The 23,302-nt window shown below is 40.0% G+C and overlaps 1 protein-coding gene across 3 annotated transcripts in view; it reads left to right on the top strand.

The window, feature by feature from the left end:
* NDUFA5 (NADH:ubiquinone oxidoreductase subunit A5) overlaps nt 1–23,302 on the top strand; it is a 245,421-nt gene that overhangs the window by 90,235 nt on the left and 131,884 nt on the right. For all 3 annotated transcript variants that reach the window (XM_044088766.1, XM_044088768.1, XM_044088767.1), the window contains exon 3: nt 6,553–6,669. In XM_044088766.1, the coding sequence (XP_043944701.1) occupies nt 6,553–6,669 (117 nt within the window). The remainder of the gene's footprint in view (nt 1–6,552; nt 6,670–23,302) is intronic.

The following is a 23,302-nucleotide window of genomic DNA, read 5'->3' as shown; positions in this document are numbered from 1 at the left end:
ATGAAAGTTCTGGAGAGGGTGATTGATAAATGAATACAGAATAGTAGTAGAAAGTAAGATGGGAGATGAGCAATTTGGATTCAGATCAGGATGCAACACAATTGACTTGACGTTTGCAGTGAGAGAGAGAATTTAAGAAGCTAGAGATGAGGAAAGCGCTCATAAGGGTATTCCTAGACATGAAGAAGAAATATGACAACTTTTTGCCAATTCTTGGCAATTGTGTGGTGATTCAAAGTCCCAGAAACATTGGAATTAGTGCAGGCCATGTATAAGTACCCAGTGACTCTGGGTCACCCCCAGTGTGTGGGGGAGTGTGCATCAGGGCTCAGCTCTGATCCAACTGCTGTTCATACTAGTGATGGACTACACTAGCAAACGGGTCAGACATTTCAGGTATAAAACAGTTGCTGTATGCAGATGATGTGGCATTACAGACTGACTGAGCAAGAACTTCAGTAAAGGGTAGGGGAATGGAATGCAAAACTGAGGGCACGAGATGAAGCGGAGTACAGATAAGACAGTTGTAATGGCAGCAAATGGGGAAATCTGAAGAAGCTGAGAATTGATATAGAAGGGAAAATAGTGCAACAGGTAAATGGCCTCAAGTAACTGGGTGCAGTGTTTGAGGAGAAGAAAAGTCTGAATAAGGACGTCCGAGCTAGAATCAGCGGGGCAACAGCCAGTTGGTACAGTGTCAGGGACATTGTATGACAGAAGAATGCCAAAGTTGATGACAAATTGAACAAAACAGTGGTGCGGCCAGTACTTCTGTGTTACAGAAACCCTGGGCAGTTAATTTGCCCAAGATATATTTTTACTGACTACAGGAGTGCATTATCGCAGAGAGAGAGAGCAAACTGGAGTGAGCTGAGTGTGTGTTTTCAAGTGAAGGAGGCAGTTTGGAGATGGGGGCACATGCCAGCTGGGAAAACATGTTTGTAGAAATGTTTTTGTTTATTTTGTAAAACTTGCTAACATTGGAGTATCTCTGTTTAGATGATTTTGTGTACCTGTATCTGAAAAAATTGTGTTCATAGCTGCTAAGTTTTGTAAAGACAGAGTAGACCCAAATTCCACCATTGTATTTACTGCTTGGACCAGAGAATTGTAAATTGTTACTGTGTGCCTTTTAATCACCTGTGTACCTTGCAATTCATTTGATAACTTCTGAGAGGATAACCTTCTTTTAACCACCTTTGAACCTAGTCTCTCTCTCTCTCTTTTTTTTTTTTTTTTGTCTGTAAATTTTGAGGTATAGCCAGAAAAGGGCAATAGCGTGTTTGGTACAAATGAAAGGAGCAACTGACTTGGTGCAGTCATTTGAAAAATGTTGCTTTTATTAAACTTATGGGATAGACTTATTGCAGAATTCTATTTCATACTTGCAATAAACAGGCCAAGAACACAATAGTGAATTAATAGTGCATTCTAAACCTTTAAATGGTGTTTTATTATGTAAGCAATTTCTTCATTTTATTGAATTTATCAGAAAATCTTTGTTTGTGCCATATGTCCCAGAAGCATAGAAAAGTCAAAACCAGTATGATGAGAGTTTATTTGCAGACCATGTGTTTCAAGAACCTGTCCAGTTCTAATACAAGATTCCCCTGGGTGGATCATTCAGTAGTCAAAATATGTTATAGGCTAATAATCAAAATATGTATAGGTTATAACCAAAATAAAGGCTTTTTTTCAAAAACTGAGTGACCAGTTCTTTGACAGTCATAGATGTATATTTAAAACCTGCAAATTTCCTGAAATAACTAACCTATTTGTCTCCTTTATCAAATCAAATAAAAAAAATCTGGAGGATTTACTGTATTCTTGGTTTATAGTCTTTGTGGATTCCTTGTGTTTTGCATCAGTTCAGTAACATTTGCCCACTGTCAGTGTGCTTGGAAAGGACTCTTCTGGTATTGTCAGTGATGAATACTTAATACTGTACTTTCGGACAGTCCCTGCATCTGTGAAAAAAAAATGATCATTTTTAAATTTCAGGCAATAGGAAGGCCCCTGAAGTTTGATCTCTTGCTCAGTTGCCTCACTGTACAGCCCAGGGGATTGCTTGGAAAAGTCTAAAATTGTGTCAAAGCAGAAATGCACAAAAGACACATGCAGGCAAACTATCCTGTCAAAAATTACAGCTTGCATTCTTTGTGCATGTGGAACTCTGAACAAAAATATACTTTCACCAAGAAGTCAAACCATCCAAAGAACAAGTTTTCTGCTACGTTTGCTAAATACTTTAGCTTTTAAATGGCCTGCCATTTCGGCTCTCTGCTGGTGTAAATGTCATCTGCCTGCAACATAGAAATGTGCAGTGGGGCTGCCTGATAAATTCATGGCTGATGAAACCCAAGGATTTAATGGTCATATTTATATACACCAGTACCAATGGATTAAAATAAATAGATCTTGTCATGCAGTACTGATTTTATATAGTTAAAAATTGAATATTCTGTCTAGCAGCAGTGTATGTGCAAATGCCAATACTAAACTGTTGGAATCAACCTTTGCCACACTTTCTTCTTACATTTTCACCATGGCAGTTAGGAATGTCATCAGAATTAGTAACAGGCTCATGGCAGTTTGACTCCAGTCTAATGATAGGACAGTATTCATAATCTCAGCCTATGCCTCACAGTAGGGTTGTGATAGCGAAGAGAACAGTACATTCTGACAGCAGGAATTGCTGTTAACAGGTGACCTGAGTGCACAAGTCAGGACAGATAGAACAGGATATGAGGGCTGCCTGGTTTAGGCAACAGGTATAAAGGAGAGGCCATTCTAGAATGTCTGTCAAATGGCTTGAAAGTAGTCAAACACATGGTTCAGAAAGAGCGATAATCATAAGATCCCATACAAGAGTGGCCAACATGCACCTCAGGTAAACCTCCTTCTAGTAAGGAAGGGCACTGGGGTAAAATCTGTGATGGAGGGTCATCCCCAGTGAAACGGGTTGCCAAAATCAGCTGCAAGCACTGGTCAGAGAAGGCTCTAACATTAACAGATACCAGGTTAAAGACCTGGAAGTTGACCTGAGAGAAAGTACAGTTCTAGGAATTACTCAGGGCTCTAGTAACCCAAGAAGATGAGGAAATGGTTGGAGTTAAAGAATGGCAGTGCCTCAAAATGGGTCTATATTACAACAAAAGACCTGTATGTCAAACACCTTTCCGTAGACACGAAACAGTCAAAATTTACTTCCATGAATTATGGAATTTCTTTCCTAGTGTAAGGAAGTAGTCAGCCAACTCCACAACTTTGCCCTTTTTCCCCACTGCAGTGCGATCTCGGAGTTGGTGTATATATAGTTGGGGAGGCTACCACATTGGGGGGTATGGGTCAAACCCCCCACTTGGGTGGGTTTGATTTAGTGCAGTGTGTGTTCCTTTGTGGTATGGGGCAATTGTTACATTGCCCTGGTAAAAATTCTGTGATTCATGGAAGTGAATTTCGACTGTTTCATGTCTATGAAGAGGTGTGTGGTGTAAAGGTCTTTCATCGCAGTAGTATAGACAGCATGTGTGAGGATGACAGAACAGATATGTGGCTGAACCAGGTATGGAAAAGTTACATAAGTAAAGCTCGTGGTAGAATGCTGAAGTCCAGGACGTCATCCAAAAGAATGGAGGAGTGCAGGAAGAAGTGGAATGGAAAAGCTGAACCAGGCTAGGAATGAATACTGGTTGGTAAACAGAGGCTAAGAAAGGAGTTGCACTAGCAAAGAACAGGGCATCAGAGGCACTCTACCAACTTCTGGAACATGTTTCTGTAGGTGGCACATAGAAACTACACCTGGTTGCAAGGCAAAGCCAGAAAGATAAAAAAAAAAAAAAAAAAAAAAGATAGACACCCTTCATAAGGGATGCCAGCAGCAATGTACTAACCAGTCCACAAGACATCAAGGGCAAATGGAATGAGTACTTCCAGCAGTTTCTGAATGAATAAATCCCATAGAAGTTGTAGTGCCCCAGGCACAGCATACGATGAGATAAAAAGAGGAGCCACAGCAGTAAGGAAAATTAAGTCGGGGAAAGCAGCAAGTTCAGATGAGATCCCACCAGATATGACAAAGATACTGGGTGAGCTGGGGGAAAAATGGCTGCAGAGGATGGTCATAGCAGTGTGGAACGAAGGTGTATCCCAGATATGTGGAGAATAAGCATACTCGTGCCACTGTACAAGAACAGTGAGGCCATTCACAACTGTAGGCAGTACATCAATAGCAAACTCTTATCGCAGTGCATGAAAGCTCTGGAGGGGGTTATTGATAAATGGATACGTAGAGTAGTAGAAAGCAAGATGGGAGAGAAGTAGTTTGGATTCAGATCAGTGTGCACTACAACTGACCCAATGTTTGCAGTGAGGCAGACAGTTGAGAAGAAGTTAGAGATGAGGAAAGAGTCCAACTGGGCATTCCTAGACTTGGAGAAGGCATATGACAAGTTCCGAAGAAAGCTGATTTGGGCAGTCCGGTGGTTTGAAGTCCCAGAAATATTGGTACAATCAGTGTAGGGCATGTATAAAAACCCAATGACTCCAGTACAAACAGTGTTTGGCCTCACAGAGAGGCTCACAGTGGGAGTGGATGTGCATCAGGGTTCATCTCGGGAGTCCACTGCTGTTCATACCAGTGATGGATAACCTTAGCTAACAAGTTGGAGGGCACAGGTCAACAAGGCGGCTGTATGCAGATGATGTAGCATTTCGGGCAGACTCTGAGCAAGAACTTCAGCAAAGGCTAGGGGGAATGGAAAGCAAAACTGAAGAAACATGGGAAAAAACTATACAGATAAGACAGTGGTAATAGCAATAAATTGGAAATAAGCTGAGAACTGAGATACAGGGAAAGACAGTGGGACAGGTTAACAGCTTCAAGTATCTGGGAGGGGTGGTTGAGTAGAAGGGAAGTCTGAATGAGGAGGTCAAAACTAGAGACTGGCTAGAGCCAACTGGCACAGAGTGCCAGGAGTACTGTATGACAGAAGAATGCCAAAGACACTGAAAAGAAAGATGTACAAACTGGTGTGACCAGTACTACTGTATGTTACAAAAACCTAGGCAGTAAAGGCAGAGCACATGAGGAAGCTAGAGGTGATAGAAATGAAGAGCCCGAGACAGGTGGTAGGATACACACTGTGGGACAGACGAAGAAATGAGGACATAAGTGTAGCAGGCAGTGTAGCTCCAACTGCAGAAAAGATCAGAGAGAACATTACGGTGGTTTGGGGACATATGGATTAAAGTAGAAGACAATCTGGTGAAGATTTTGGGCAGACAAGAAGATGGCAAGAGGAAACAAGGGCATCCAGCAAAAAGGTAGATGGATTGTGAGAGAAGATTTACAGTAATCAGGCATGAGTATCGAAGAAGGTATAAGTGTGGCATTGAATCGCATGAGAGGTGAGAACCGTTAACATGATCCCATGTAGAAAATGGGGGAGAAAGGGGGATGATGATGATGATGACGACGACGTCTATTTTCACTCTTGTTTCTGTGGGCAGTGCAGCCTTCTGTCAGTCTAGAGCTCTTGAGGCAACTGATTGGAGAGACCCTAATCAGGCAGCCAGGAAGGAGGTTCATTTTCCCCCACATCCCCTTATCATTTTCAGTCCTACTGCATCATGTCCAGTGTCACTTCTTATCCCAGTAGTCTGAGGGTCTGGCTTCACCAGACCCACCCACTTTTGATAGTAAACCCCATTTTCCCCAGGCCTGGAAGTTGCATGCCACCATTCAAGCACTTAAATGTTGAGTCATGGTAGAAGGTGTTATGTATGCATGTGTGGGTGGATCTAATTCATATAACCTTTCCTTTTTACAGGTTGAACATTTGCATTTCCATGCATTTTTCCTCATGTGTAGTCTGCAGCAACAACAAAAATGCAGTTTGGTAGACACATGCCCCAAGTTTTTTAGCCAGCCTTCTGCTGCTGCAACTGGATGTCTTGTTTTTTTTTTTGCTATTGTTTTGTTTTGCAGCATTTTGAGTTGCCAGCCCTCCCTTCCTGGGATGTGAGAGCTGTTATTTGCCATTTCCTTCCAACCAGCCTCCAGCACCTGGGCTTTAATTTGAACTTAAAGTCATTTGGATCACAGTTGGGGCTCTATTCTGCTCCACAGTGGAGCGAAAATATCTTTTTGTATTTGTTTTCTATCTCTTTTCTGTTAACAGTGGCAAAGACAGGCTGAAAAGGGAAGGTGTGGATGTTTTGCGTGTTGCTGCTTAATTAGTGTGTTTAATTAAAAAAAAAAAAAAAAAGAATAAAACAAACGTACATTTGTGTACATGTTGAAGGTCAGTCACATTTGCAGTTTGAAGCCTTTAGTAAAAAGTGGGCATTCTTTTGGGACAGTAGACTCATGCATCCTTTATCTATAAAACTTTAAAGCAAATTGCACCTCAGTAGTACTTTTTAGGAAGTGTAGTAGAGTGTTGTGTTCTTTAAATGTACACTGGAGAGCCACGAGACAATATAAAAGGCAAGACTGATAAACATTATTGTTTTTGTTATTTATCCTTGCATTTTTTTTTTGTTGTTAAGCGTCTGAAGATATTGTACACAAAAATCCTGGCAGCTTTGCAGAATATTCCCAGGGATGCAGCGTACAGAAAATATACAGAACAGAGTGTAAACGAGAGGCTCAGTTTGGTACAAATGGTAAGTAACTATTTTGTGTTTATTGCCTTCATTCTTTATGCACGTCTTGTACATGATGTAGTTAAATTCATGCAATAGTAGAGGACAATGCTTGCTGGGAAGATTAACGTTTACAGGGAATTAGGTTTATACCTGAATTTTATATATTTGTGCAGTTTTATTTTCAGAAATAATAGCATCAAAACAGTGCAGGCATCCTGAATAAGTAGAAAAAGTCTAATTTTCTTTTCTGGTGTCTATGATAAGCAACTGTGGCCTTCTTGTATCAAGTGTTTCAAATCTGTCTGTGAAAGCAGCTGTACAGAAGTTCTGGGCTCCAGTACTGTGCAGATGTGTGTGAGTGGATGTGCTTAGGAACTTACAATACTTTGAAAATTGGAATTCAAGAAACCCTGACCTAGACTTACCCTGTTGTTCCTTTTAGTGTGCCTTTTTATTTCCTGTCTCTTCTTGTACTGATCCTTATTTTTGAGTGAAATTATCACCGTTGGATGCTCATCCATACTGTTCCCTGCTGCAGTAGCCTAAGCTATATTATGTCCTGTCAAGAATATAACAGCCAAAGCTTTTAGGGCATCTTCCAAGTACCCAGTCAGTCTGTTCGAGCTGAGCTGACTAAAAAGACAGGGTTTGGCACCAAGCCTTTCAGAAATTTCCTACGGTTAAAAAGATCTTTTGAGGATCGATGGTAAGTTTGTGCTGTTCCTTTGCTGGGCAGATAAGTTCTGTTAAGGGGAAAACCTTACACATTTTTATTCTTTGCTGTTAGGAAATTTGTTTTTAAGTGAGGAGTTTGTGTTTTAATGGTTTGTTATGAGACTTAACTGCACTTTTAAATAGGAATGTACTTTTTCCCTGTCAGTTTAAAATCTTTTTTTTTTTCCATAGAGAATTGTTATTTTACTTACTTAAGTTGCTGCCAGTGTTTTAATGTGCTTTTTAGTATTTTTTTTTTGTGTTGGGGGGTGACTTTTTTCAAGACTTAAAATTTTTACTGGGTCTTGCTGCTTGTTTTCCCTGGTAAAGAGACACCATTTTCAGCTTGACCATGGAACAAGTCCTGGTCCTGTGGTTGGTCTCTTTCTAGCACAAAAAGAAAAAGCTAAGGAAACTGCCTTTACCACCACAGCAGGCTTCCAGTTTGCCTTCCCCACAGGTGGGTGACTGTTTTGGGGCCATATCTTGTTTCTTAGACCACTTGCCTTTTACCCCAGATCCATCTGGTGTAGTACCTACAGACACTAAGGACCAGAGGTTAGCCATATCCTCTGCGGCTCTTGGGGTCCCCTCACTTGGCAATGGAGAGCCACTGTCCTCCTTTCTGGGAGAGGGAACAGGGAAGGTTTCCTTGCTTCGTCAGAATGTTCTGCCCATCTCTGGGGAATCTAATTCTGCCATTAATAACATTGTTGACCCCATTTTTTTCTGTCAAAAAGAAATGGAAAGCTTAACATGTATCTAATTTTCCTCAAATTTCCTTATTTTATTTTTATTTTATTTTACATTTGTTAACCGGGAAAGTCCGACTTGGAACTAGCCAGTTTTCACCGGAAGCCCAGAGAGAAGTGCTCCAGACGCATATATCTTTGTAACGTGGGAGGAAACTGGAGCACCTGGAGGAAACCCACACGAATGCAGGGAGGATATGCAGACTCCACACAGACGTCACCCCAGCCGAGAATCGAACCGAAGAACCTCTTGCTGTGAGGCAACAACGCTACCGCTGCACCACTGCGCCGTCCTTATACAGGAGTGGTTTATTGGGTCTGGCTCAGGGTTTAATTCAGTCTGTTTTCGTCTTGTAAGGTATTTTTTGGTGAAAGAGGATATCTCTAACTGAAGACATTCACAATTTTGAATCTGCTGGAAGATGAAGGAACAGATACAGGGTTTTCTTAAGATTTTTGCTTCTGACTCAGAAGAGGCTCAGTTTCTGATTCTGCCTGTGAGGGTTTTTCTTTCTTTGAGACTATTTCCAGAATGTTTCAGTGTTTTCAGTGGAAGATCACTGAGATATTTCATTCCCTCAGAAAATACTATGAGTTGGACGCCCCCACTATCCTTACATTTATTAGTTCTAAAAACCACACCCCCTATATCTCAGAGCCAATCACACTCACCTCCCTATTACCTCCACTACCTCCCATAACCCCAATCAATTAACCAACTCTAGTCATCTAAATTCTGGTTCCATCCATCTTTTTAGAATAACCTCCCTCTCTAACATGTCAAAAGTAATGAATCTTATTATTCCTCTTATACTATCATTTATAATTATCCCTTATTCATTAACTAGCTATGAAAACCAAAAACACATAGGTTTTCACTACCCTAAGGGCTAAACTTGCATTCCCCTTAATCTTCTCCCTAAAGAACTTTCCCCTTTCTACTACCCCATAAAAACGCCATGTATAAACAGCATATATCTCATTCAATTATACCCAAAGGCATCAACTTCAAGACATGGACAAAATATACTATATAAATTCTTAAGACTCTTAGACTACCTGAAGAAAAATATTACTAAGGATGACGATATACACCCGAATCCAGGTCCATCCTCTAACTTCGACTCTGTCACTCCAATCTTATCCCAAAGGTCAACCAGTTCCCTTCTCATCTTCCATCTAAATCTAAGAAGCATAAATAATAAAGTTCATAATTTGCATGCCATGCTAGCCACCCACCTCCCTGATATTATGTGCCTATCAGAAACATGGCTCGAACCAGCCACCAAAGATAATGAGATCCTCCCACCTGGGTATAACATATTTAGGGTAGATCGCGAAAAAAAAGGGGTGGCGGTATAGCTGTCTTGTACAGAAGTACACTTAATATCCTAATGAATCCTATCCAACCACCTAAGGTCGCTAATGCAGAGTCAATTGCTCTAAAAATATGTTTAAATAACCAAAAAAGTATCAGTCTATTTGTAATTTATATTCCGCCCGGGAACAACTTAGAAATTATGGAGCACACTCTAAGCTGGGTAGCCACTAACTACCCTCAAGAAACCATTGTACTAGGAGATGTCAACATTGACTGGACCCAATGCTCCTCACAGACAAATCCTACACCCATAAACCTATACGGTTTCACCCAAAATATAGCCTCTACTACAAGAGTAGGAAATGCACACCAAAAAGAGAGTATATTTGACTGGATACTTACAAATAACAACACCAATAAATACACCACTGGAACCCTCCCTAATGATCTTAGTGACCACCTAGTCACATTCATAATAAAACATAAAATTACTAGCACAAACCTTCCCATACATAGACTTGTTAGAAACAAAAAGAAATTTGCTCCAACACAATTTATAACAGAACTCAAATCCTGTAACTGGTCTAAGCTAAAAACTCTTCCCCTCGATGAGAGTGTGACATTCTTTACTGACACATTCCTTAATATTCTCGACTTTCATGCACCCAACCGAGTAGTCAGAACTAAGGTACGGATAGCACCCTGGTTAACCACAGAAACCAAATCCAAAGTTAAACTTAGAGACAAGGCCTGGGATAAATGGCGCGCTACCAAGGTACCTCTAGATCGCATTAAATTCCAGCAGCTTAGAAATGATACGAAAAAAGCCATTACCCTGGACAAAAAGAACTACTTCTGTCACCTCCAAGATAAACACCAGAATAACCCTAGGAAGTTCTGGGCAGGTTTAAATAATCTCTTCCATTCAGGGAAATCGTCAACTCCTACCCCTGAGACACTTATTGGTAAAAACCCAGAAGTAGTAGCCAATACTTTTAACTCCTTCTTTACTGAGACTATTCAGTCGCTAGCCAGTCAACTACCTCCCCCTTCCTCTCCCCTTATAAATGTTGTAGAAGAATCATTCCCCTTCTTTAATTTTCAACCCATAACCACATCCTACATTAGAACCTTACTGAAGAAACTTAAACCAACTACCCTTTCTGCAGATCGACTCCCAGCAGAATACCTGCAAATAGCAGCAGATGTAATAGCCTATCCTATCTCTATTCTGATTAATTGAACCATTACTGAGGCCACAATCCCCTCTATCTGGAAAATTTCCTATGTCATACCACTCCACAAGGGTAGCTCTTCTACTGAACTATCGAACTACAGACCAATAGCAATATTGTCTCCAACAGCCAAAATCATGGAAAGATGTGTTCATAAACAACTTCTTCACTACCTTACCCTAAACAATCTATTGACCAAGTCTCAACATGGTTGTAGACCCCACTATAGTACGACCACCGCCCTCCTCTCTCTTTTACTGACACAGTCAATCAAAACCGTAATAACAAAAAAATATCTTCCGCCCTCTTTCTAGACTTGTCTAAAGCCTTTGATATGGTTAATCACCAGCTACTTCTCCACACGCTGGAAACCCTACACCTCAATAATCCAGCTCTCAGCTGGTTCCACGCTTATCTCTCTGGAAGGCAACAAGCAGTCCAATGGCAAAATAAGCTCTCTCACCTGCTACCAAATACCATAGGTGTTCCCCAAGGCTCCATACTTGGACCCCTTCTCTTTTCAGTATTCATAAACCAACTTCACTCAGTTATCCCCAAAGCCACCTGCATCCAATACGCAGATGACTCTACCCTTATTTGCTCTGATGTCTCTCTCCCCGACTTACAAGTAGCCACCCAACTCTGCTTTACTACAGTAGAAAAATGGCTCTCAGAGCGGAAACTCATCCTAAACCCAAAAAAAACTAAGTTACTACTATTTTTTCCCACTTCAGCCCCTCCTCCCATGCATCTGGATTTACAATCGAATAATAGTACCTTCACCGTTCAATCTAATAATGGTACTATCATTGTGCCTGATACCAATACAAAACTATTAGGTGTTATAATTGACAACAAACTTAGATTTGATTTGCATATCAGTCAAACCATTAAGACTGTAAATAAGAAACTTGGATCTTTGTACAGAATAAAGAACTTTCTAACCCCTACTGCCAAACTAGCCATTGCTCGCACGCACCTCCTCTCCACCCTGTTGTACGCCTCTCCTGTACTTTCTCACCTCAACAAGTGTGATATTAATAAACTCTCTGTTTCCTATAATCACATAGCCAGATTTGTAACAGGAGTACCTTACAGAACACATCACTGCCTTAATTTAAGGAAACTCGACTGGTTAGAACTACCCAATCTTCTCAAATTGAACCAACTCACTGAAGCGTTTAAAATCATTAAACAACCTGACAAAACCCCTTCACTGAATAAAGAAATGATTCCCTACTCCAATCTTAGCTGCCTTCGCTCCTCTAACAGACACCTGGTCCATACCACCAAATCTAACAATATGGGAGGTGAGGCTCTCTTTGCCAATTCTATAGGAAAGCTTTGGAACTCACTCCCTAATAACCTAAGACTTATTACCTCTCTTGGTCAATTCAAAAAAAACTTAAACAATATTTTAAGACACATTGGCTATGCCCTTGTGCAAATCCAGACTAGTTGCCCAAGTTGCACAACATATTCTACTCTACTTTGACAACCCAGAGATTTTTGACTTAAACAAATTGTAAATTAAGCTGCCCTCTGTCCTATTTTAGTTGGTTTCACATTCACATTAATCAGTTTCTTCACGGTCCTTCTGAATCCTATAAAGGACCGGACACTCGACTGATAATAGAAACAATACTGTCTTCTGAGCTGTGTTTAATGTTACTGTTGCCAAATGTATCTAATTAAGTAATGCATAATAATATGTAAATTTTTACTTTTCTCCTTTTCCTTTATGTATATTGTAACTTACTTGTCTTGTGTTCTCTGTGGAGCTTTTCTCCCCGGGCCTCCGCTGAAAATGGACATATATCCATTCGGACTAGCTCAGTCAATAAATGCAAAATAAATAAATAAAATAAATAAATTGTTACAGAAGGATCTTTCGTAATTTTCACCTGTTTTCCAGTGCTGTCTGTTTTGGAGAATGTCTGTGTCACTGTCTGTAGTTTTCCTTATAGCCTCCTGTCTGTAAAAAGGTAGAATGTGTAAAGTTCCTCGGATGTTTAAAGTTTTTGTACGTTCATCCCAAACCTTACCCAGCAGCTATAGCTTTAGTTAATCCTTCTGCTACTAAACTTTTACTCAATTCCAGTCCTGCTCTTTCTGATAGTGATGGGAAGATTATTGATCAGTTTGTGGAAAGTGTATGCTTTGGTAACTTTGATTTTCAGAATTTTGAATTGTCAGGGTCATATGTTAAGGTTTGTTCTGGCTAAATTGTGAAAGTATGAGGAATGTTTTGTCTGCAGTTCCTTCTTATAAGGAAAAGTCTGCTTTATTTATTTATTTATTGACCGGGAAATTCCAACTGGACGCAGGTTCTTTTTCAGCGGAGGCCCGGGGAGAAAAGCTGCACAGTAAAGATGAATTTAGGTATATCATTACAAGAAGTAGATGTAGTTGTATGTATAAAAGTAATGTTAATACAGTCATAGTTTCTGATGAATGAATAACATAGTACATACAGTGTGAGAGTAACGAACAGGTTAAAAATGGATTTCAGTGGATTTTTTCTGAAAATGTAAAATATTCTGGATTTCAGTGTGTAGAATGCAGTTAGTTTGAACTCTTGGCAAAAACATATAGCTTGGCATTCATTGTTAATGAGAATCAGAAGTAAAATGTTTTATAAACTGTGCAGCTTGTGAAATTTATTATTAACAAGCAGGACAAGACTAACTCTTGTATGCAACTGTGTCTCTTCAATATGATACACAAGATAGGCCAAGGACAAAAGGAGTTATTCTTCAGGAACAGAATGTTTAAGATATGGAAAACAAACTGTCAGCCGACCAGCTTGAGAGGAAAGACGTATTATTCTGGCAAATTTCCAAAACTGCTGATGCAGGCAGAAAAGACACTATAAAGATAGGGACTTTTTCTTTTGTAAGAGAGACTTTGATTTTCCTATCTTTCAGATCTGATGCTGTAAGCGGAAGTACGGCTTTATTTGTATATATCTTTCATTGTTAAACTAGATGTCTACTTCGTATGCAGAGTAAATGATTGTCGTAACAGAACTGATTCTGTGTTTTCATTGAGTAAAGGTACAGTTGTTCACATTATTACAATAAAAAATTACAGCAGTATTATAAATAATAAGCTTTCAAACATCATAGTTGGCTGTAATCAAAGGTAGTTAGTGGGGTGGAAGAGAGTTTGAGGGTGGATGGAGTGGGAGATGCTAGTGAGGAGTGTTACAAGGGCATAACCAGCATTTTTTAGGCGAAATTTAAGTACAGCTTTGAAGTGAGTGCATAATGGTACAGAGGTGTGTGTGTGTGTGTATATGTGTGGGGGGGGGGGTTCATAACTTGGCTATTGAGCTGGAGAAGAGTGCAGAGTTCTTGGCTCTGGTTACCTGTAATTGATTTTTGTTGCTGGATCGTAGTGGTCTGGTGGTGTAATAGGGCTGGAGTAGATTTTGCAGGGATGGGACTTTTAGAGGATGGTTTACTAGTTTGTGGGCAAGTGAGAGTTGGTACCATTGAAGGAGGTGAGGGAGTTCTAGCCAGCCAAGTTCAGTAAGTGAGAGACAGTGGTGACTACGGTAGGAGGCCCCAGTGGTGAACTTGGCGATTTTGTTGTAGCAGGTCTCATTTATTTAGATTGCTTAAATTTTAAATTTAGTTTATACCATTGTACAAGTCACAACTCATTGTTTACAGTATGTGCATGACTCAGTTGATATTTCCAGGGCCATGGGCACTGGTACTGTTTTGAGGAGGTTTGCCTGGCTGCATTCTCAAAACCTCCCAGATGTGAAAATTGAGATTGTAAATTTTCCTTTGGGCAGAGATTTAGTTTTTCTGCTGCAGAGATTATTAAACAATGTGATGAAAGGGTAAGTTTGATACAGGGAATCTAAAATTTTTCAGCCCTCATTTTCCAAATTTTGTAGGGGATTTCCTGACCCCTAATCCAGTTTGGCAAAAAATGAAGTAAACATTCTGAACAAAATTTAAGAAAAAATAGTAGGGGGTTCCAAAAAGAATTCTGTACCCCCCAAACCAAAGACAATCAAACAAGTCAGAATGACTGTTTTGTTAGGGGCCATCATCTGAATGAAGCCATGTAATTTTATTGAAGAAAAAGTGTTTAATAAACTTCTGGGTCCTCTGAGCGCAGTTGCTGTTCTGGTGATTTATTTATTAGATTTAAAATATGCTTTATCATATCCAATTCATCCAGACTTCAGGCATTTCTTAAGGTTTTGTGTGCTCTCTGTTTTACCCTTTGGACTATCAACTTGCACTAAGAGTTTTCACAGTGTCAACCTCCAGTTATAGCTCATTTCAGGCTACAGGGTATCCACATTTTTCCATATTTAGATGACTTTCATATCTTTGCAGAAACATTGGCATCTCTCACTTGGGTGAAAGATCTCTTACACAAGCTGGGATTCCAAGAGAACATTAAAAAATCTTCTCTTTCGAACAGGATTGTATTCCTAGGGTGTCGACTAGACACCTCCATTCTAAGAGCCTCTCTTCCACAAGAAAAAAAAAAAATAGCTCCACGACGAGATCTAGTTCTAAGGTTTTTCAGTCAGACTTCAGTCATTGAGAGGGAATATCTCAGGATTTGGAGTCTCAGTGGCACCTGTGATTCTCATCATACCCCTGGCAAGACTCCACATGAGAAAGATACAAAGGCTCTCTAGTACCAACATTGTTTCTTCTCAAATTCAAGTCTTGGGGTTTGTCAGAAGATAAATAACATGGTGAGACAGCAAATTTCTCAAAAAAAAAGTCTCCCCTTCTCCCTCCCTGTTTCAGGGCAGTCACAACAGGCTTGGTCTTTGCTTAGGGAACAGTTTCAGGAGGGTTAAAAGTGCAAGGTGTGTGAGACACCAAGAACAGATTCAAGCACATAAACTTAAAAGAAATTGGCTTGCCCTGGTCAAGACACTCAACTGTTTGGATCATCTTTTTCACCAGGACCTCTTCAAGTTATGTACACTACCAGAGTCATGTGGTACATCAACCGACAAGGGGGATCCAGGCTGTACTCCCTTTGAAGACTAACTATGTTAGCTTGAGATATGGCTTCACAACACAATCTCACTCTGCAGGCATCCTGCATTTCATAAGATCAAAGTTGTGTGACAGACTAGCCGAGCAGGAGAAGCACAGAGTCTCATGAATGGAAACTAGATTGGTGGTCTTCCAAGACCGAGTCATCTGTGGGGAGTTTGTGTAGACTTATTTGCTTCCTTTCTGAATAATCAGCTAGCATTGCAAGCAGACCTGGAAGACAGATGCCTTTTTTCTTTCCTTGGACAGGAATGTTTCTGTATGCTTTTCCACCCTTTATAATAATATTCACTTACAATTTCACAATCAATATACTTATGAAGATTCCGAAGGTATCCTTCAAGATCATTGTGGTGGCTCCCTCCTGGCCCAGGTGACTTTTTTTTATTTATTTTTTGGGGGAAATGACCTGGAGCATTTACTGCAAGCTTCCTCATAGATAGAATGGATCTAATCGCAAAAGATCATGGGTGTTTGATGCACCCCATCACCTGACTGCCTGCCTGTATGTTAGGCTCTTAATTCCTTTTAGGTACCTATTTACTGCAGATACGATATGCAGCAGGTACTAATGTTGGCAGGAAAGGCAGCTACTAGGCCATGATATATTAACAAATAGAAAATGTTTTCTAGTTGGTGCCAACAAAATAACTAGCACCATTTCAGGCATAATTGTTCTCTGGTTTTACAATATTTACTATCTTATGGCCTTTCTTACTCCTAAATCAAGGTTAATTTATTGGCCATTTTAGCATGCCTGCTCATGGATCATCCTCTTTCAGTCCATTCTAATGTCAAAATATCTTTGAAAGGGGTTTTGCATGAGTTCTCCAAGAAAACAGGTGGCCCCTCCTTGGGATCTTAATTTTATTTTAGAAGCTAACACTTGCTCCATTTGAACCAGCTAACCTGGCTAACTTGAGGTTCTTAACCTGGAAAACAGCTTTACTGATTGATCTGTATCAAGAGTTGCAAGCTCTTATGGTGGTCAGTCCTATCTCATTTTCCATAGAGACAGTATTTCTTTGAGAACTAATCCTTTTTATGCCTAAAGTGGGGTGTCCATGCTTACTTTAAACCAAACTATCCAGCTCCCCATTTTCTTTCCTGAACCTAAAAATGAGGGAGATGATACTCCATACCTTGGACAACTGTTACTATCTTGACAGACAAATCTTTCAGGTTTTTGCATCACTTGTTCATTTCTTATGAAGGCGAGAAGGGACAACTGTGTCAAAGCAGATTGTTTCCAAATGGGTGTCTCAGGATATTACTTTGTTATACACCCCACAACTAAAACTGCTCGGGCAGGATCCAAATGGCTGGATTCTAGAAGTGGCAAATTGATTCTCTATAGATATATTTATAAGGCATTACAAATTTGATTCCTTCTCTGATCCTAGCAAATTCTGATCTGGACCTGTTCTCCAAGGGCATTTGCACCTCCCAAATGTAGTAGTCTATGGTGATCTACCCATGTAGCTAATGCTACTCATGCAATGATCAATTTGATGAACATAATACAGTTGTGTAAGTAACCTTTCCATAACAGTAGGTTCAAATGATCACTGCTGCAGTAGCCACACACTACCTCATCCTCAATTTTTTTTCTGTTTATTCCAGGGTGTTCCTAACTTTGTAGTTTCAGGGCTTACCCTCCGTCAATATTGTCATGAAGGGCTTGGTGCCCAGTCCTGTCTTTAGTCAGCTCAGCTCGAGCTGGCTGACTGGTTTGGGTGCATGAAAGGTGACTTGAAGCTTTGGAAGCTGGCAGACTGTGATATCATTGGCAAGGTATAACCCAGATAACTAAGGCTACTGCAGTAGTGATCATTCAAACATTTATTGTTATGGTGAGTTTTCTTGCACAACTGCACTTTTTTAGGGAATATTATCAGATTTTATTGTAGGTGTGCATTGAAATCTTTCAAGTAGCTTTGTTTCATTTGAGACTATTGCCCATTCCCAAATGATCGTTTAGAAATGTGAGGCACAGAATTGGAAGGTATATCTACTACCTTATAGGTTCATAGGTACTTTGGTATTGATCTTCTATAGATCTTAGGAAGCCTAGCCTTCTGTTCCCATAGTAGTTTTAGGCCTTTTGTGTACAAAATAACCCAGAAACATGCAGAACAAGGGTTTGCTTGGACATTTAGATATTGGCCATGTTCACAAAATAGGAATGCTAAACCAGGGTTGAATTTGCAGTTGGCTGTCTATCCATTCAAATTGCATTTCACTAGGATAAGAGTAGTACTTTGCTTTATGTAGAGATGAAGTCTGCTTCACAGAAGTGGAATTCTCTGACTACATACCTATCCCGCCAATATATTTTATTTATGATGTAGAAGAGATTGAGGTTAGTTGAGTGGTTATTTATCCTGCCATTGGACTTATTATGTAATAGGTCTGACAAGGCACAGTCTTTAGAGGCTGTATACATGAGGTAGAGGTTGTCTCAGTCCGTATGATATAGAGAAGAGGGACAAGGCTTTGAGGTGGTCTGTATAGTTTTTATGGTTTAGGCCCCTGATTTTCTTAGTGAAGAAACTTTGTGGTCATTCCAAGTGTGACAAGTGCTTGAAAGAGCACATATCAAAAGGGGCATTATAAACCATGGTTGGCCTAATTTGTGATGAGCACATTGGAACAGTTACCTTCCTGGACCTGGGTACTGTACCTTTCGATGTAGACTGTGCGAGGAAAAGGGCTTCCTTACAGTTGTGGATAACTGCGTGATCAAAGGACAGTTTTTGTTGGTGGTTCCCAGATCTTTCACTACAGGATCAGTTTTCAGGGTTGTATTTTCAATGTGATGATTACAAGCAGATTTATGCTAACAGAATGCTACAATAATGCATTTCTTGGCATTTAGTTTTAGCCCATGTTTTGGTTAGCCACAAACCCTTAACATTAACTCAGTCGCACAAGATGGGCTGTGCAACTCTGGTATTGCTCTGGCCTTGCTTCCATCTGGTCTGATTCCACTAGTACTTGCATTGTGACCAAAGTACTGAAGCTTTGTCTTTGCAAAACAGAACTGCTGTGTTTAGCTGTTTCCCAGTTTGGAGTACTGCCTCTCATCTTGAATCTTGTTATCGTGTATGGACCGAATACCAAAGTGACAGCCATAATACCACCACCGTTGCAAAGTCTTTTGAGTAAATGTGTCATTTTATGATGAAATATTTCAGGTACTGAGTGCATACTGAATAGTAGCCTTTTTGAAACTGACACTTCACATTGGTGTAAAAAAGGTTGCCATCTTTTGGCTTTCTTTATCTAGTGGTAATTGCTAGAACTCACTAGAAGCATGTGGTGTGGAAGCACTTCAGCATTTAGTAGTTTTGTTGCTATGCCTTCCAATGTAGGTGAAATAAACCTTTCACACACAACTATATTATTGATCTTCCTTAAATTTTAACACACATTCATATCCAACACTATCTTTGTCATTGGGAGTATAGGAGCACACCAGATGTTTGACTTGGTCACACTTTCTGTTATGTCAAGGCTTTCCAAGTGTTTAAACTCAGTTCCTACGCAGCCTAAAGAAGAAACAAGCACCTTCCTGGGAGTGGTCATAGCATGTGGAGCAGCATTCAGTTCTAGCTGAATCTTTGCCAGTTCACAACTAAGTAGACTAAGGTTCACAAAATTTGTCTACTCTGACTTATTCTAGCAGTTAAGCCAGTCTTGTTTGCCACTGCTGTGCTAAGAAAGTTTTGTGTATGGACCATCCATCAGATAATCCCAGACCTTAAACTTGTGCCCCTTCTGCTTGGACATTGCTAGAAATCTACCAATACACTTGAGTTTGCTTGCAGGACTATGAATTTCAGTCTCTGGATCATGTGACTGCTGACGCTTTGAGAAAGGTCTGTGGTAGCTCATGATATTATAGTACCATCCCCACAGCTCATGATATTATAGTACCATCCCCACAGCTCATGATATTATAGTACCATCCCCGCAGCTCACGATATTACAGTACCATCCCCACAGCTCACGATATTACAGTACCATCCCCACAGCTCACGATATTACAGTACCATCCCCACAGCTCACGATACTACAGTACCATCCCCACAGCTCACGATATTACAGTACCATCCCCACAGCTCACGATATTATAGTACCGTCCCCACAGCTCACGATATTATAGTACCGTCCCCACAGCTCGTGATATTATAGTACCATCCCCACAGCTCACGATATTACAGTACCATCCCCACAGCTCGTGATATTACAGTACCATCCCCACAGCTCGTGATATTACAGTACCATCCCCACAGCTCGTGATATTACAGTACCATCCCCACACCCCACAGCTCGTGATATTGTAGTACCATCCCCACAGCTCATAATATTATAGTACCGCTCATGATATTGTAGTACCATCCCCACAGCTCATGATATTATAGTAATTTGGAGTACAAATGAATTTTAAATTAAGCAATGAACAAATATACAACTGAAATATCTTATCTAATATATTTTTTATCACATAAAGTAACTGTTAAAACGCACTGAAACCAAAACTGCCATTACTAATTACAACATACTAAAAACAGCATACAAGTAAAACTGCTGACTTATTATTCCATAAAATATCTAAATACGCACTAAAACAAACTTCTTAAATAGCTATTAAATTAAAATAATAAATTCAATCCTTCTATCCTATATTTAACTCAAATGATAAATGAACCGAATATATACGTATATATAAATAACTAAACGGAATTCTACATGATGTAGATGCCATAATCTTTTACCTTTCCAGGCTTCTCAATTTTAATACGCTAGTGATAGACTACATGCTATTTAAGCCCGGAAAATGATAGGCTTCAAGCTCTAACCACCAAATCAATTCCTTCAGCTCCAGTATCAATGATTCAGGACCCCTCCTCTTGTCCAAAACCATCTGGTCTATGGCCGTGAAATTAAATTCATGGTCAGGGTTCTCCTTGATGTGCTTCGCCAATGCATTGTCCATTTTCCCTTTTTTGATAGCATATAAATGCTCATAGGCGCTCTTGTAACCTCCCGTTTTGCCTACATAAAATACGGGACACGAGGAGCATTTGGCCAGGTAAACCACACGTGCACTTGAGCAATTAAATCTCCCCTTAATGTTATATTTGGTCTCTCTGACCATAAAGTGGGTACCTGCTTGAACATACCGGCAGTATTTGCACATACTACATTTAAACATACCAGATCTAACCATGACATTTTTGGGTTTCATTTCCAACATGTTCTTTATATTTGGGCCTCTCCTGTAGATCACTCTAGGATAAGCCCCTAACTGGCTAAGGCCTTGGCTATCCAAAACAAGGAAACCCCAATTCTTCCTAATGATAGAAGCTATTTCTCCCGCATCTACATTATAAGTAGTAATAAAACTGCAGGAGTGAACACTGTTAGAATGGATGTTTTGTAGTGGCAAAATAGGCTCAGTGGCAGACTGGCTTAAAATAGGTAGGTATATGCCGTTTTCCCTCTTGATGCAAACCTCTTCACAAATGTCCATAATCAGGTTATCAGGATAACCCCTATTAGTGAAAAGATGTCGGATAAATCGGCATTCCTCTTGAAAGTCACTATCCCTCGACACCATTCTAGCCGCCCTAACCAACTGGCCTTTAATTATCAATTTCTTTTGATGAATTGGGTGATTACTGGCAAAGTGCAGATAAGAGTTGGAAAATGTGGTCTTACGATGTATCTTAGCTAGATAACAACCCTGGGATATGTCCTTAAACAACTCCACATCTAAGTATGTAATCCTAGCCTCCGAAAAGTTTGAAGTAAATTTCAGAAATTCAGTGGAGGTGTTGAAACTTTTGACTAGAGCATCAGCCACTTCCTTATCCCCCTTTAGGATGATAAAAATATCATCCAAAAATCTGGTGTACAATAAAGCTTTCTCTTGTATTATAACGTTGGGAAATACAAATTCCTTTTCCCAAAAAGCCATCACCAGATTGGCCCCACAGGGTGATCCCATAGGTACCCCTATCAGTTGGTGGAACCATCGATTATTGAACGAAAAGAAATCACATGTTAGAATAATGTCCAAGAGATCCCTAACCATTAAGATTTCTTTGGTTGGTGCTTGTTTAAGACTCATGATCGCTTGGATCCATTCCACCGCCACATCATGAGGGATAGATGAGTATAAATCTTATCACATCGATGGTTAGGAAGTGGCAGTCTGTACTGAATGGTGTTTTGCCAACTCTGGCCAAAAATGACCATGAATCCTTCGAAATATGGACTTCACTGGAAACATACTTCAAGATTGTATCCACAACCTTGGCCGCAGCATACGTCATGCTCCCTGTTGCACTGACCAACTGACGCATAGGGGGTTCTTGGATGTCCTTATGAATCTTTGGATTACTGAAAAGAACTGGTATTTTTGGATTAGGTGTAGAAATGAAATTAAACACATCCAAATCAATAGCCCCACAAATAAACAGATCTTCAAAATCGGAACCAGCTCGAGCTATATTGGTATTTAGCTCGTTTCTAGATACCTCTCGATATGTATCCGAGGCCAAAATTGTTGACATCCTGTTGGTGTAATCAACGACATCCATAGCCACCAAGCCACCCCCTTTATCTGGCTGCATAACTCTGACCATAGAGTTACATAATGAATCCAGCAAAAACTTCTCCTCCTTGGTAATGTTATGGTTAACAACCCTTCTGGAATTTAATAAAAATCAAATATCCAAATCACACATCTGTTCAAAAATATTCAAAGAGGGATGTAAAGGGGGATTATAAGTACTGGGTATATGGAAGGGCTTGTTTGGGAATATGATGGTCCCCCAATAAGAGATGTAAATTGAGCTTTCTCACAAAGAGCTTTAAATCTAACATAGTTTTAGCCACACATTCCCTCCGAGTTGGTATAAAGGATAAACCCTTGGCTAAAAAAATCAACCAATGGTTGTGGGAATACGAAGTTAGAATAATTAAAAATTTTAAAATCCTTCCCCGTGTTGGATATTATTTCATACTTCCTCGTGGTCCTGTATCTGTTCCTGTTCTTCCGGTTCGGTGACTGCTGTGGTGGCGAGGCTGGGTTCCGAAAATTTAAACTCTCGGATTCATGTGGGGGGTTAGATGTCTTAGCTTGCAGGGCTAAACGGTCACTTCTGACCTGGCTTTCTTGATCTGGACATCCAAGGGGTACTTCAAAAGCTTCATCTTGATCTTGGTTATATAAATTGGGACTAAGATCATGAGTTTCACTCGGGCCCGCCAGGGCTCGGGTAAAAATCCCTTTAAAATTGCCTTGGGATTTAGGGGGTTTAGGGTATGCCACTCCATCCTTATAAGCTTTGATGTCCCTGTGGAGTTTCTTGATTTTTGTGTCAGTGATTTTGGCTATGTGTTGATCAGTACTCGTGTAAACCCGCTTGTAATCATATTTATACCTCAAAAAGTTTACATCCTGTTTAATCACCTCATCTAATTCAGTTATCTCTTCTGTCAAGAAAATAGCAAACAGGTCTAAGGGGGACAGATTAATAAAGCCACCATATGCAAATGATGTGGCATTAC

The sequence above is a fragment of the Protopterus annectens genome, chromosome 11.part0 (assembly GCF_019279795.1).
Source record: "Protopterus annectens isolate FY-2018-M chromosome 11.part0, PAN1.0, whole genome shotgun sequence".
In the NCBI taxonomy this organism is placed as follows: domain Eukaryota; kingdom Metazoa; phylum Chordata; order Ceratodontiformes; family Protopteridae; genus Protopterus; species Protopterus annectens.
The sequence above is the reverse complement of the archived record's forward strand: the minus strand, read 5'-3'. Positions and strand labels throughout refer to the sequence as shown.